This window comes from Lathyrus oleraceus, chromosome 3, assembly GCF_024323335.1.
Source record: "Lathyrus oleraceus cultivar Zhongwan6 chromosome 3, CAAS_Psat_ZW6_1.0, whole genome shotgun sequence".
In the NCBI taxonomy this organism is placed as follows: Eukaryota; Viridiplantae; Streptophyta; class Magnoliopsida; order Fabales; family Fabaceae; genus Lathyrus; species Lathyrus oleraceus.
Genome location: NC_066581.1, coordinates 253,127,908 through 253,141,220, shown reverse-complemented (window position 1 = coordinate 253,141,220; position 13,313 = coordinate 253,127,908). Strand labels below are relative to the sequence as shown.

The following is a 13,313-nucleotide window of genomic DNA, read 5'->3' as shown; positions in this document are numbered from 1 at the left end:
GGTTTGCTGTTGAGAAGCTATAAAGTTTTCCATCATAATTTCCAAGTTGGATTTCCTAGGGGCGTTATTGTTAGGTGTAGATGGGATCAGCTTTTGATATCCCGGAGGTATAGCTGGGGCTTGATTTGGAGGTTGTCCAGGTGCGTATAAAGCATTATTACTCTTATATGAAAAATTTGGATGATTCTTCCAATTTGAGTTATAGGTATGCGAGTAGGGGCTTCCTTGAGCATAGTTTACTTGCTCCGCTTGGATTCTTGTTAGGAGTTGACAATCTGCGGGAGTGTGACCTTGGATTCCACAGACTTCGCAATTCTGAGTTATGGCAACCACGGTGGCTGGAGGTGATACATTTAAACTTTCAATTTTCTGGACCAGAGCATCCACTTTTGCATTAACATGATCAAGGTTACTTATCTCGTACATGCCAGTTTTCGTTTGAGGTTTTTCCACCATTGTTCGTTCGCTTCCCCACTGATAGTGGTTTTGGGCCATGCTTTCGATAAGTTGGTAAGCATCAGCATAAGGTTTGTTCATTAGTGCACCACCTGCGGCGGCGTCTATTGTTAACCTCGTGTTGTACAAGAGACCATTATAGAAGGTATGAATTACTAACCAGTCCTCTAAACCATGGTGTGGACAAAGTCTCATCATGTCTTTGTATCTTTCCCATGCTTCGAAAAGAGACTCGTTATCTTTCTGTTTAAATCCATTTATCTGGGCTCTCAACATAGCTGTTTTGCTTGGCGGAAAATATCGGGCAAGAAAGACTTTCTTCAACTCGTTCCATGTGGTGACTGAGTTGGAAGGAAGAGACTAGAGCCATCTTCTAGCGCTATCTCTTAACGAGAAAGGAAAAAGACGAAGTCAAATTGCCTCTGAAGTGACACCATTAGCTTTAACAGTATCAGCGTATTGAACAAATACGGATAAATGAAGGTTTGGATCCTCGGTAGGATTTCCAGAGAATTGGTTCTGTTGCACTGCCTGCAACAGTGAAGGTTTAAGTTCGAAGTTGTTTGCTTCGATTGCGGGTGGAGCAATACTCGAATTCGGCTCATCTTGCGATGGAGCGGCGTAATCTCGAAGAGCACGAGCTGGTTCTGCCATCTCGGGTACTGAAGGGAAAAGATTTTTGAAATCAGGAATTTCGCTAGGAGGGAGATTGTTTGCAGCATGATATTCCCGAATTCGTCGTAAGACTCGGAGATATAGTTCGATATCGTTGATTCGTAAGTAGTACGGCTCGCCTTGTGAGCGAGTGTGTGGCATACAAATCAACGAAAGAAAGAAAAGAAAAAGAAAAACCTTAGTCTCTACAACGTAACAGAAGAGTTACGATATCGACTTAATAAAAGTCCCCGGCAACGGCGCCAAAAACTTGATCGCGACTTTATGAGTCGAATTTAGGGTACAAACTGCAAGTGCACAGTTCTATCGCGTAGTTTTAAAAGATATCGATCCCACAGGGACTTATGAATCGATATACCATTTTCTAAGGTTACTTCGTAAAGCTAAGGCGGGTAATACTTTGATTGTTTGGGGAAAAGTTAAAACTAAAAATAGGATCTAAATTAAATATCAACTAAACGGATATCGGTATGTAGTTCGTCGTAATTAGGGAATCAATTCTTCGTTGGTTTCTTGGTTTTAAAATAAATCTTTTCAGTTGACACTATTGATTAAAAGTCTTATCTCAAACTCTCGCTCTGTTGAATAAACTATGATTTTATATTAACGTAGCTGTCACTTATTAGTTAAGTCAAAAACCACTTTTTGAAAACAATAGACTCCGTAGAAACTATTTTTAAGAAAACACTAATCGTTTAAACACCCTTGTCTCAAACTCTCGCTCTGTTGACTTAGGTTATACAATCAAATTCAAATGCTTAACTCTCGTCCTCACATTCAACCTTTAAAAATACTTTTTTGAAAAAGATTAGAATTTAATTTACTCTAAAAATTGCTTTCGCCCTGATCTAGAATTAATGTCCAATTTACACTGTCCAGTTAAAAACTCAAACTCTCGTTCTATTGATTTTAACTTCTTTATGTCTTTTACTTTCGTACAAAAACCTTGTTATTAAACCTGTAAGTTGAGACCGTAAAAAGAGTGATTTTATTTTAAACTTAATTAAACCAACTTAGTTGTGATTCCTTTATTCCGCTTACTCTACATACCGATACCTAAATAAATTAGCCAGACATGCTAAACAGATCTAAATAATTATCATGCATAAACAGATTCATCTCAGGCAAATAATATAAATCAACAATAAAGCAGGGCATATATAAATTCAAACAATAATTAAAGAACCTGAGTAATTAATAGCAGTCTTGAACATCCACCACAGACCGGTTGGATTTGTTCTTGAATTCTTCAATCAGACAGAAAAATAAAAGTGAAGGAATAAAAATCTAGGGTCTAACGTAAGGTTAGATCTAGTGAAAGGTACACAATAGTTTCCGGTGTAGAAACTATTGTGCAAAAAATTAATTAATTGCTGGAAAGGAAAATAGAAATTGCAAAGGAAAAAAAATAAAGACTGTAAAAATAATGCTGTAAAATATGCTTGCACTGCTGGAAGAGAAAAAGCGCGGAAAAGAGAAACGGCCGAGGAAAAAGCAGAAAAAGAGCGACGTAGGGTTTTTGCCAAAAGCTACTATTTATATTAGTCACTTCTGTAACTGCTTCCAAAGGTTTTCCGTGTACATAGCCTTCACGTTGCAAACGGTCAAGCGTAACAATAGGCCTCAACGTCTTTGTTGCGCTTCTGGAGCCAAAAATATAGGAGAATGGTGTGACGTCCGTCACACCATGTGTTACGCTCGTAACACAAGTGGGCAGAGCGTGACGCTCGTCACAGCCTGTGTGACGCTCGTCACAGGCGTAGCGCCTGTGCTTTTTGGGTTGGGCTTTGGCTTTTGATATTTGCTTCTTTTCATTCCTTTTTCACATCCTTTTCTTCCTTTTTCACTTCCTTTTCAAATAAGCTACCTGAGACAAATAGAAAGAAAATACCGAGTAATATCGCGTAAAATGAAATAAACTGAAGTAAATAATAATATAATTTAATTAAATCGAGTCCTAGAACGTGATATTATTTCATGTTATCACTTTTATCTGCCAATTGCCTCTTAAGAGGTCTTTACCTGCTTGGCACAAAATTAAACAAACACAAGCATTGCCTCTTAAGGAGGGCTTCAGACAGGTGCCTACCAATAACAGTAGGTCTTCCAGACTACATGAAGTCAAGAGATTATACCTCAGTGGTATGCAAACCACAAGCAATGCCAAGCAAGTTCAAATGAACTCAAAGCAACTTAGGTACCTGTGGAAACGTCTAAACCAATCAGTTCAACTGTACAGACAAACAATCAACAGTTAATAACAAGCAGACAGACAAAGCATCATCAGACAACAATGAGCAAGCCACAAGCACAAGTGAATTGTTCTCAAAGCCTACAAAACACACAAAGGTTAGAACATGACAACAATTGACCAAGCTTAAATGAAGGAGCCGCTCCAATCATGGAAATGTACACTTGAACCTGAAATTCACAACCCAAATGGTAAGTCCAAACCACTAGGTCAAAGCCTAGGGTCAAAAGAGGATCAAAAATCCAAAACAGAACCTCAAACTCAACACAAAGCATGTTTAATCACTCAATAATAAGTCCTAAAAAGACCCAAATCATAATCAATAGGCAAGTTCATGTACCAAGCATGTGAAGTCAATGACCAATTCAAAGCATCCAAATGATCAACATGAATGAAAAATCTCAATCAAAACAGAAATGATTCAAATAATTCTGGAAAAAATCATGCACATTCAAGACATCTAACATGATCAACATACAAAAAATCAGAAGCATTGGAGATCATTTGGCATGGCAATCACATTGTACAAATCAGACAACCAAATGTGTGACACAAATTGTCACACCAAGTTAGCACAAGCATAAAACAGAAATGGATCATGAGAAAAATGTCAAACCAAAGCCAAAATGTTCATCAATGTGTCAAGAAGCTACACACAAAATTTCAAAGCCATTAGATCATTTTTGAGCATTTTACAATAAGATAAGCAAGGCAAGGTCACACATGCATATGTATCCAATCATCCTAGAACAAAATATTTTTCCAGCCAGGCACAACTTGTAAATTCATGCTCATAAAAAACTAGATAGAATAAGGAGCATTTTGCAAAATATGTGGGGATCAATTGGAGCATTTTTCCATTTTATATGATTTTTTGAAGTTGGGAGAAAAATTGGATTTCAAAAATGTACAAAGCATGAATAATGGAGGGAACATGTGAAAAGGCTAAACAATTTGAAAATATGCGCTCGGTGGGACTCGAACCTCAGCCAGTTTCAAATATGGGCGCGCTCACCAAAACGACACCGTTTTGGTCTTAAAACCCTAAGCGCCTAGAATTCGTAGCAAACACAGGATTTCGTAGCTAAACCGTGGCTGGCTGAAGAACATTCGTAGCAAACTATGAAGATTCATCATCTTCATCACGAAGAAGATGAAGATTCATCTTCAAATTCCATAAATCCAAAAAAACTCCAGAAATTAAAAACAAGCATAGCATTCAAAAGCATTTTTCACGTGGATCATAGATCAAGAAACATTTATTCCTAATTCCTAATAACATGATCAAATCGAAGAAGAACATTCTTGCACTTCAAACTTCAATCATGCATAACTTCATGGATATTGCATCATTTTAAGTGATTTTTCCACCAGAATTCTCAACAACACGAGATCTACACAAACATACACATGGATTTGAGAATTATGAGAATAAAAAATCCTACCTCTTGACGAGCAGATTCGGGTTTGGCTTGTTTCAAGGCTTGTGATGGTCCAAAAATCCTTTGCAATGCTTGGTGAGATGATTGGTGAAAAGATTGAAGCTCCAGCACGTGTGGTTCCAGCTCAATTTGAAAATTCCATGGATGCTTCAAGCTTCATGTGTGGTTAAATATGGCATGAATGCTCCAAGATTTACGTGCAATCTCACTCTAATCTTTTCCAGGATCCAGAATAATGCAAGAAACTGAGTGTTTATATGAAGAATTTGGAAAATATTTTGAGAGAAAATTTTTGATCAAATTCAAGATTCAGATCTGAAATGGATGTTCATCATGAATGCAGTTAAGATTAACCTTATATACCACTTACTAATGATGCTGAAAATCTGTTTTAACCAAAGCTAATCAAGATTAACAACTTATGAGGTGTATGTGCAAAATGGTATTTTCACCTCATGCACTTCATGCATGCGTGAATAGTACCAACATAAGGCCCAAAATCACTTAAAATTACTCCATGCACACATTTGAATTGGAATTTTATGCATATGATCCATCAAATTGATTTTATGAAATTTTTCTTCCAAAAACTTCATGAGTGAGCACATGATCATGCAAAGGAAATTTATGCCATGTAATGAGATGTTTGGAAAGTACATGTTATGATGAACAAAATGCAAAAATAACCACCCAAATTGGAGCCTTGGTTCAAAAGTTATGCCCATTTGAATTTTCAAACACACTTTGTCATGACTGGATGATATCTCCTCAACCACACATCATAAATCCATGATCTTGGACTTTTTGGAAATGGGAGAGAAAGATCTTCAACTTTCATGTTGGACAAAATTTCATTTGAAGCTTTCTTGATGATGTAATCTTGAGTTGAAGTTGGTCCAAAACCTTTCCATTTTTGGAAATTTCAAATTACAGGTCACTTGCTATTTTGGGAAAGTCATGTCCTGACTTCAAATTCTTCAATGTGAGTGTTTGAAATGTCAAATGAGACTTGTCTGAACATGAATGAAGCATCTCTAATCACTTCCCACCTCCAAATCCACAGTTGACTTTGCAATTGACTTCTGTTGACTTCTGTTGACTTTTATAGGCCTCAGATGACTTGCACATGCACTGATGAATTCTGAGCCTTCAACACTTGGCCAAGCTACTTCAAAATGATCCTTGGGTAATGTAAGCTCATTGGAACCACCCTAGGGCTTTGATTTCATGGAAAATGCTCTTGTTGCCTTGCACAGTTGAATCTCCTGACCAGTCTTGACTGATGAGATGCAATGGACTATGCAATGACAATGCAATGTTAATGACCTACAAACGAAATGTGTATACAAATGGGAGGTGCAAATTTGAGGTGCTACACAATGACCTCAAGATTTTTGCGACAACTGATCTTGATCTCCACAATTCTCCACATACCTTGATTTGAAAAAATCAGTTATGCTTTCAACTTCTTCCATCTGAAGAAATTCATACATTCTTTTGTGAGTTTGTAACCTCACCTCTATCACCTTCTCAGCGCCTCCAAACGATTTCTGCAAAATTTCCCATGCTTCTTTCGCTGATTCAACATCACTCAACTTTTTGAAGTTTTCTGGATCAACACATTGATGAATTATAAAAAGAGTTTTATAATCTTTCTTCTTCAATTCTTTGTGTACAGCCTTTCCTTCATTCGTCGTGTTTTCTACAAGTGTCGTTACCCCTTCCTTCACAAGATCCCACATGTCTTGATAACAAAATACAATCTTCATCTGCTTACACAAATTATCATAATTCTTACTATTCAGAATTGAAAGACTTGTTGGAAAATACACGTTCGGATGATTCGTCGTGCTATGCTTCCCAAGAATCATACAGCATTACTCTAGATACCAGATATTGGAATTTTTGACAAATTCCTGGTGTTGGAATTTCACCAAAATTTAGAGAATTCTGAATCAATCTTGATGAACAAGAATCAATTCTTTCGATTGATTCCGCCTCTTGTGCTTTACTCTTCACTTGAGTGCATCAATCACTTCTTGGTTGCGAGATGATTTCGATGCATAGAAATTTGAGAAGAAAAGAAAAGATGAATTGGGAAGTAAGAGGGGCTAGGGTTTGAGAGAAAAGGGAAAGCAAGAGAATATTTCTGAAGAGTTTCTCTTTGCCTTCAAACTAAAGTTTTATTCAATATTTTCTCTATGCAACTGTGTTATTACAATGATAGGGTACTTCCTTATTTATATGCTGAGATTGCTTTCACACTAAGTAATCTCTAACAAACTAACTAACTCAGCTAAAACACAAAATAAATGCTAAGTTTAACTTTCTGTCAATAAATTCTTCTTTTCGACAATTATACAATTTTTGCATGCAGAGCATTTCAACAACAATAGACTCTGTCGAAATGCTATTTTGACACAAAGAATTATATTTTCAATAGAAGGGAGGGGAATGATTTGATTTACATATATGTTTGGTTCAAAATATGAAAGGGGAAAGGTGGAATTTTAGTTACAAACATGTTTAGTTCATAAAGAGAGATGAGGTATTTTAAAATTAATTTACGTTTTTATGCTTGTAATTTTATTATAAGAATCATGATATTTATCGTTCATAATTCAAACACAAATTCATTAACGAAATATAATGATAATTACCACTCATAATTCGAACATAAATTCATTAACAAAATTCAATCATAGAACATCATAAGATATTTTGTAAAAACGTAACGATAATAATATACAATTTTAAAATATAATTGAATTCAATAAAATTTAAAGAAAATTATGTTAAAGAAAAATATTAATATATTTACAAAAATAATAATAAAACAATAATCAAAAAACAATAACAGAAAAACAAAATAAAACACATAAAAAAGTATAATCATTATAATGAAAATAATAAAATTTATGTGAAAAGATAAAAGTAAAAATGATATTGATTTGAAAAATAAACAGAAAAAACCGTGATCGTAGCATATGAAATCAATTTGAGCGATAAACAAACTTTTAACCACAAAAAAAAATTAACATATAAAAATTGATAGAAAACTTAACTTTTAATATTTTAGGGATAAATTATAATTTTTATAAAAAAAATTGAGGTTAATTTTGTTAATATATTGAATTGTAATTTAACATATCTCCAAAACGAGGAAGTTTCATATTGATTAAAAATGTGGAAACTTACCATTTATAAGTAGGAGAATCCGCACATATATCATCTTAAGATTTTGAATGAATACGTGACATGTCTCTCACAAAAGTGTGTTACTTATAAAGAAAATCTCCAAAGTAAAAATCTCCCTCATCTTGACGTTGACCCCCCAAATTTTTTAAGAATAATAAGTCAAATGTGAGTTGGAGTCTCACATTACTTATAAATGTGGAGACTTGAACATTTATAACTGGGAGAACTCATACACCTATCACCTTCAGTTTTTTTTATATGGATATGTAATGTTTATCTTAGTTGCATGTTGCTCTTAACCTAATGTTGATGCTTATCCTTATGACTCAACAAATTGATATCAGAGTCTGATTGAATAAAGGGAGGACACAAGTGTATTATTGATAGACTCACATTTGGGAGAGTATTGAGAACAACAATAACTCACGCACATTATTTTAAGATTTTTGATGAATATGGAATGAAAAAACTTTTTATTTAAAATATTTTTCTCATCCCCTCCACTCCCTTCCACCCTCTAAAAATCCCCCTAGCAAACAAACCCTTAGTTAAAAACAGTCACCAATAAGATTTAAGTAAAACTCATAGTGATGATCTCATTTGGGATTGTCAAGAGTGAGGGGAGTATTCCCTAAGATCTCCCCCACCATCTACTTGGAAAGAAAAATCAAAGCAGATGCCTAAGAATTGTAGTTGCAGAAATAGTGGAATTTGGAAGGAAAAAAAGTTGGCAAGTACATATTCCAAAAAGAGCCGAAAACTTCATCTAGAAGCTAACTAGTAACATCCTTTCTTTGAGAAGCAACCTTTTTAAGAAGGGTATCAACCTTGATCCATCCTGCCCCCTATTCAACACCATGTGAATAAAATGGCAAAACAACTTTATGTGGGTATCTCGTGAAAGTCTATGAAGCACGGGTACTTCTAAACTGATGGCATATCAATATCTAGTACGCACCCCGAATCGGATACACTTAGGATACTCGTGGTATTTATGTTATTTTTTCCATTATTTTGTTTAGAGTGAAATTTATTATTTTCTCATATAATTTACAAACCCCAATAAGATTATAACAATATGCAATGGTTATATCAATGTGCAATGGTGCATATATAGATTTGGAAGCTTAGTATCAACATGTATATTTCAGCAAGGTAAAACAATTTATTGCACAATGAGGAGCTAGAGAAAATTGATGGTTCTGTTTCTCAATACAAGTTTAGAAAGAAAAAAATAAGCAAGAAGTGTACAAAATTACAATGGCACATGGTACGTACATATATATATAGATATAGATATAATTAACAAACCTTATTTGGCTCTTACTTCCAGTTATTGGCAACAATGTCAGCCAAATCAACAACCCTTTGTGAGTAACCCCACTCATTATCATACCAAGCAATCACCTTAACCAAGTCATCGCCCATGACCATTGTCAATGACGAATCAACGGTAGACGACACATCGGTGCACCTAAAATCTACAGACACGAGTGGCTCGTCACAGACCGAGAGAATACCAGTCAGCTCCTTGGCTGCACTCTCTCTAAAAGCCTCATTCACTTCTTCAGCAAATGTCTTCTTTGAGACTTGAACGACGAGGTCCACCACCGAAACGTTTGGTGTTGGCACACGAAGCGCAATACCGTTGAGCTTGCCTTTGAGTGTTGGGAGGACAAGGGCCACTGCTTTAGCTGCTCCTGTTGATGTTGGGACTATGTTGAGGGCTGCTGCTCTCGCACGCCTTAGGTCACGGTGGCTCGCGTCAAGAAGCCGTTGGTCACCGGTGTAGGAGTGAGTGGTAGTCATGGTACCCTTGATAATACCTATTGCCCAATATATCTTCATATGTTACAAACAAAAAAGTACATATCCTTGTTAGAAAATGTGGTGATAAGGTACATTACCGAATTTCTGATCAAGGACCTTGACAAAGGGAGCAAGGCAGTTAGTGGTGCAAGAAGCATTGCTGATAATGTCGTCGGCGTGGGTGTAAGCATCAGCATTGACACCAACCACATAAGTAGGGATGTCTCCTTTTCCGGGGGCAGTGATGAGAACCTTCTTAGCCCCTGCTGTAATGTGCCTCCCTGCACCTTCTCTGTCCACAAACACTCCAGTTCCTTCAATCACCAAGTCTATCCCCAACTCCCTGCAAAATATCAATAGCAATCTTTATAGCCTGTGTGTCGCTGCTTAATAAATCGGTAACCAACAATCGATACACAATGATGATGTATGATTTAAATGTCCTTATTGATCAATCACTAATGTATATTCTTTAGACAATTTTCTCCATGAGCATTGGAGAAGTTCTTATCTACTTAAGGGTCTATTTAGATTGATATATTTAAACTTATCTACTAACATGATCATTTATGAGACAAAGCTTATTGAAATAACTTATAACATGTTCATAAATCAGTGAATGAGAGACTAGCTTACTTCCAAGGAAGGTTGGCAGGGTTGCGGTCCGAGACAACTTTGATAACCTTTCCATCAACTGAGATGCCATCAGTACCAACAGGCTTAACATCAGCATCAAAGATTCCAAGTGTGGAATCATACTTGAGAAGGTGAGAAGCTTGCTTTACACCTCCGGTGTCATTGATGGCAATGACATCAAGAGGCGAGTCCTTGCGACCATGCCAACATCTCAAGAAGTTCCTTCCAATTCTTCCAAATCCATTTATGGCTACCTTCAGTTGTTTTGCTTCCACTACAAGACTTTTCTTGTGTCCTCCACTACTTCCAACCTTCAAATATACATATATAAATTGATAGATAGATAGATGCAAAATTGTAAAACATGTCACTTAATTTTTTCGAATCCCACCGTCCACTAGCGGGGATCATTGTTAGCACCTAGCAGAATTCAAATTTGAGATCTTGAGAGAATCACACTCTCAGGATCACTCTCTCGGGACCCTAGGGTTTTTTCTTACACATACTATGATCAAGTTCTTCATTTTTACAATAACAAAAGTATTAGTCATTCAATGGAGATAAGGAACTTACTGCATTGGTCTGGAAGGTAACAAGAGAATGAAAATCATCTGAAGATTTTCTAGAAAAGGGAAGATGTCTTGAAGAGTTGCGGAGACCAGAGAATTCAGAGAAGCCTTTCCCATTTGCCTAAAACAAAGCAAAGAAAAAGAAAAACTAGTGTAAATATAAATATGGCTTCTGCATGAACCTTATTTATAGTAAAGCTAGAGTTATACTGGACCTTAATAGCTGGTTTGGCTACAGAGAAAGTAGCCGAAGCCATGATTGAGCCAACAAGGAACACTGAGTATTTTGAAGGTGAAGTTTGTAGTATTGAAGTTTTGCAGAGAAGCAAAGTCTTAGTTAAATGTTAGTATTATTATGTAGTATGAAGTATAGTAAGGAAATAAGATGTGGCAACGTGGATGTGTGGTTGTGACTCATGAGCCCAAACAAGTAAGGATTAGATTTTGGATAGCAATATCATTCAATGAATGGCTGTAATTCATGCTTTGGTTTTGTGTTTGTAGTAACTTCAATCATCATGATATCTCACTCTCACTCACTCATTTTTTTTTTCTATTGTAAAATGATGGTTGGGCCAAAATCTTGATATATGTGACATTCTAAAATTCTATATTTTTTCTTTTAAATTAGTAATATTTTTCTATATGGTAAGATGATGGATTTTTCTATATACTAGTGGACAAAGAGAGCAATGTTATGGCTACTCTTCATTTGGTTCCAAGTTGGGTTTCAAGTGTTGGGTTTCAAGTTTGCTCACAAGCCACGAATCAAATTTGCACTTTTTGTTTTTTTTCTTAAGCTCGTTAATAATCACACCCATACATCCTAACACACATAGGTTTGGATATGCTTACTCCATAGTAAGTATTTTCAATCTTAACTCTCCCTTCATAGTTTTATGCAAGGAATTTTATATTATGAAATTAAATGATATGCAAAAAGTTTAACAAATATAATAAATAAAATTTTACTATTATACTATCTCGTTATAAGAATATTTAGGGTTAAATATATGTTTGTGATCCTCTTAAATATTTTAAATTTCGTTTTTAGTTATTTTAAAATATTTTTTTTAAATGGTTCTTCTAAAAATTTGTATTCACATTTTTAATTTCTCTTGCAATTTAACGATAATTTTTACAACTTAGCGAACTGAATTAGCGACGGTTTATTACTGACTTAGCGACGGTTTTAACAACGGTTTTAGTATTAGGGATTAAAAGTGTGGATGAAAAAATTTAGGAGAACAATTCTTTAAAGGAAATATTTTGAAGGATTAAAAATAAAATTTGAGATATTTAGAAGAATCACAAATATATTTAATCCTAATTTTTACTATATTTTCACAAATATTACAAATCCAATCAATCAAATGTTATTACTATACTATTTCGTTATAATAATTCTTATGATACTTTCACAAATATCAATCAAATTTTACTATTATACTCATGATATTTTTCACAAATATTTATATGTGAAATTTAATTATATCCTTATATTGCTAGCAAATACTATGACATTCTCTATTTTAAAAGTAATTAACTTTAAAAAAATTAGAGTGGGTTGTCGAGGAATGTTTAGAACATGCGAACGTGTTCCTCTCAAAGTTTCAAGTTCGAATTTTAAGCTAGGAAATGAGCCCCATGGAATTGGATAATGAATTTTCAAAAATAAATAGTAAAAAATAATGAAGTAAAAATTCAAGACAAGGTTCAAATTTGAGTTGACCAAATTGGCCTCATAGAACTCGATATATTTTTTTTTAAATGTATAAACAATGAGAGAAAATACAAGAAAAAAATGTAAATAACAAATCAAACCATAAAGATCATTCTAATCAAATTTGATTTTATATAATTTAGTTCGATTAGGAACTAGAAATTTAGGCGAGGTAGCAAAGTTGTGTCTTAATATGGTGGATTCGTGCTTCTGATGCGGTGGAAAGGAGGCTGACCCGCAAACTTACCACTCAAACGTCCAAATTAGTGAGAAAAATTAAGAGTAATGTGTGAGTGAGAATAAAATATCTCAAATGGCGACTGAGACTGCTTGCGTGTGATATGGCATGTTGCGCGGAAAATCATCATATTGGATATGGTGATGATTGATGTGTCAGATGGAGGAATTGCATGCTTCTTATTTTAATGAAGGTTTACTTGCTTAGCGTGCCTTTCTGCTCGAGGTTCAATATTTGAAATTTTCTATGGACCTCGCGAACGGCCCAGAACAGTTGCTCCTCAAGCCCTTGTTTTATTATGTAGAATTGGGGCTTT

At 35.1% G+C, this 13,313-nt stretch overlaps 1 protein-coding gene and 1 non-coding gene across 2 annotated transcripts; one reads left to right on the top strand and one right to left on the bottom strand.

The window, feature by feature from the left end:
* The first annotated feature begins 625 nt into the window (after nucleotides 1–625).
* On the top strand, nucleotides 626–732 carry LOC127133199 (small nucleolar RNA R71). Its single transcript, XR_007807190.1, has one exon. It is a non-coding gene; the product is annotated as a small nucleolar RNA R71 (small nucleolar RNA).
* An 8,236-nt stretch (nucleotides 733–8,968) lies between these two features.
* On the bottom strand, nucleotides 8,969–11,644 carry LOC127126703 (glyceraldehyde-3-phosphate dehydrogenase A, chloroplastic). The gene is made up of 5 exons (NM_001427583.1): nucleotides 11,252–11,644; nucleotides 11,041–11,157; nucleotides 10,468–10,778; nucleotides 9,930–10,174; nucleotides 8,969–9,848 (listed from the first exon to the last, which is right to left on the bottom strand). The coding sequence occupies exons 1-5, from the start codon at nucleotides 11,291–11,293 to the stop codon at nucleotides 9,346–9,348; spliced, it is 1,218 nt and encodes a 405-aa protein (NP_001414512.1). The 5' UTR covers nucleotides 11,294–11,644; the 3' UTR covers nucleotides 8,969–9,345.
* Between the last annotated feature and the right edge of the window lie 1,669 nt (nucleotides 11,645–13,313).

Coding starts and splice junctions, on each gene's coding strand:
- LOC127126703 (NM_001427583.1), bottom strand. CDS start 11,293: ATGGCTTCGGCTACTTTCTCTGTAGCCAAACCAGCTATTAAG. Junction 10,779..11,040: donor TTACCTTCCAGACCAATGCA/GTAAGTTCCTTA, acceptor GTATATTTGAAG/GTTGGAAGTAGTGGAGGACA. Junction 9,849..9,929: donor GGTCCTTGATCAGAAATTCG/GTAATGTACCTT, acceptor ATTGGGCAATAG/GTATTATCAAGGGTACCATG.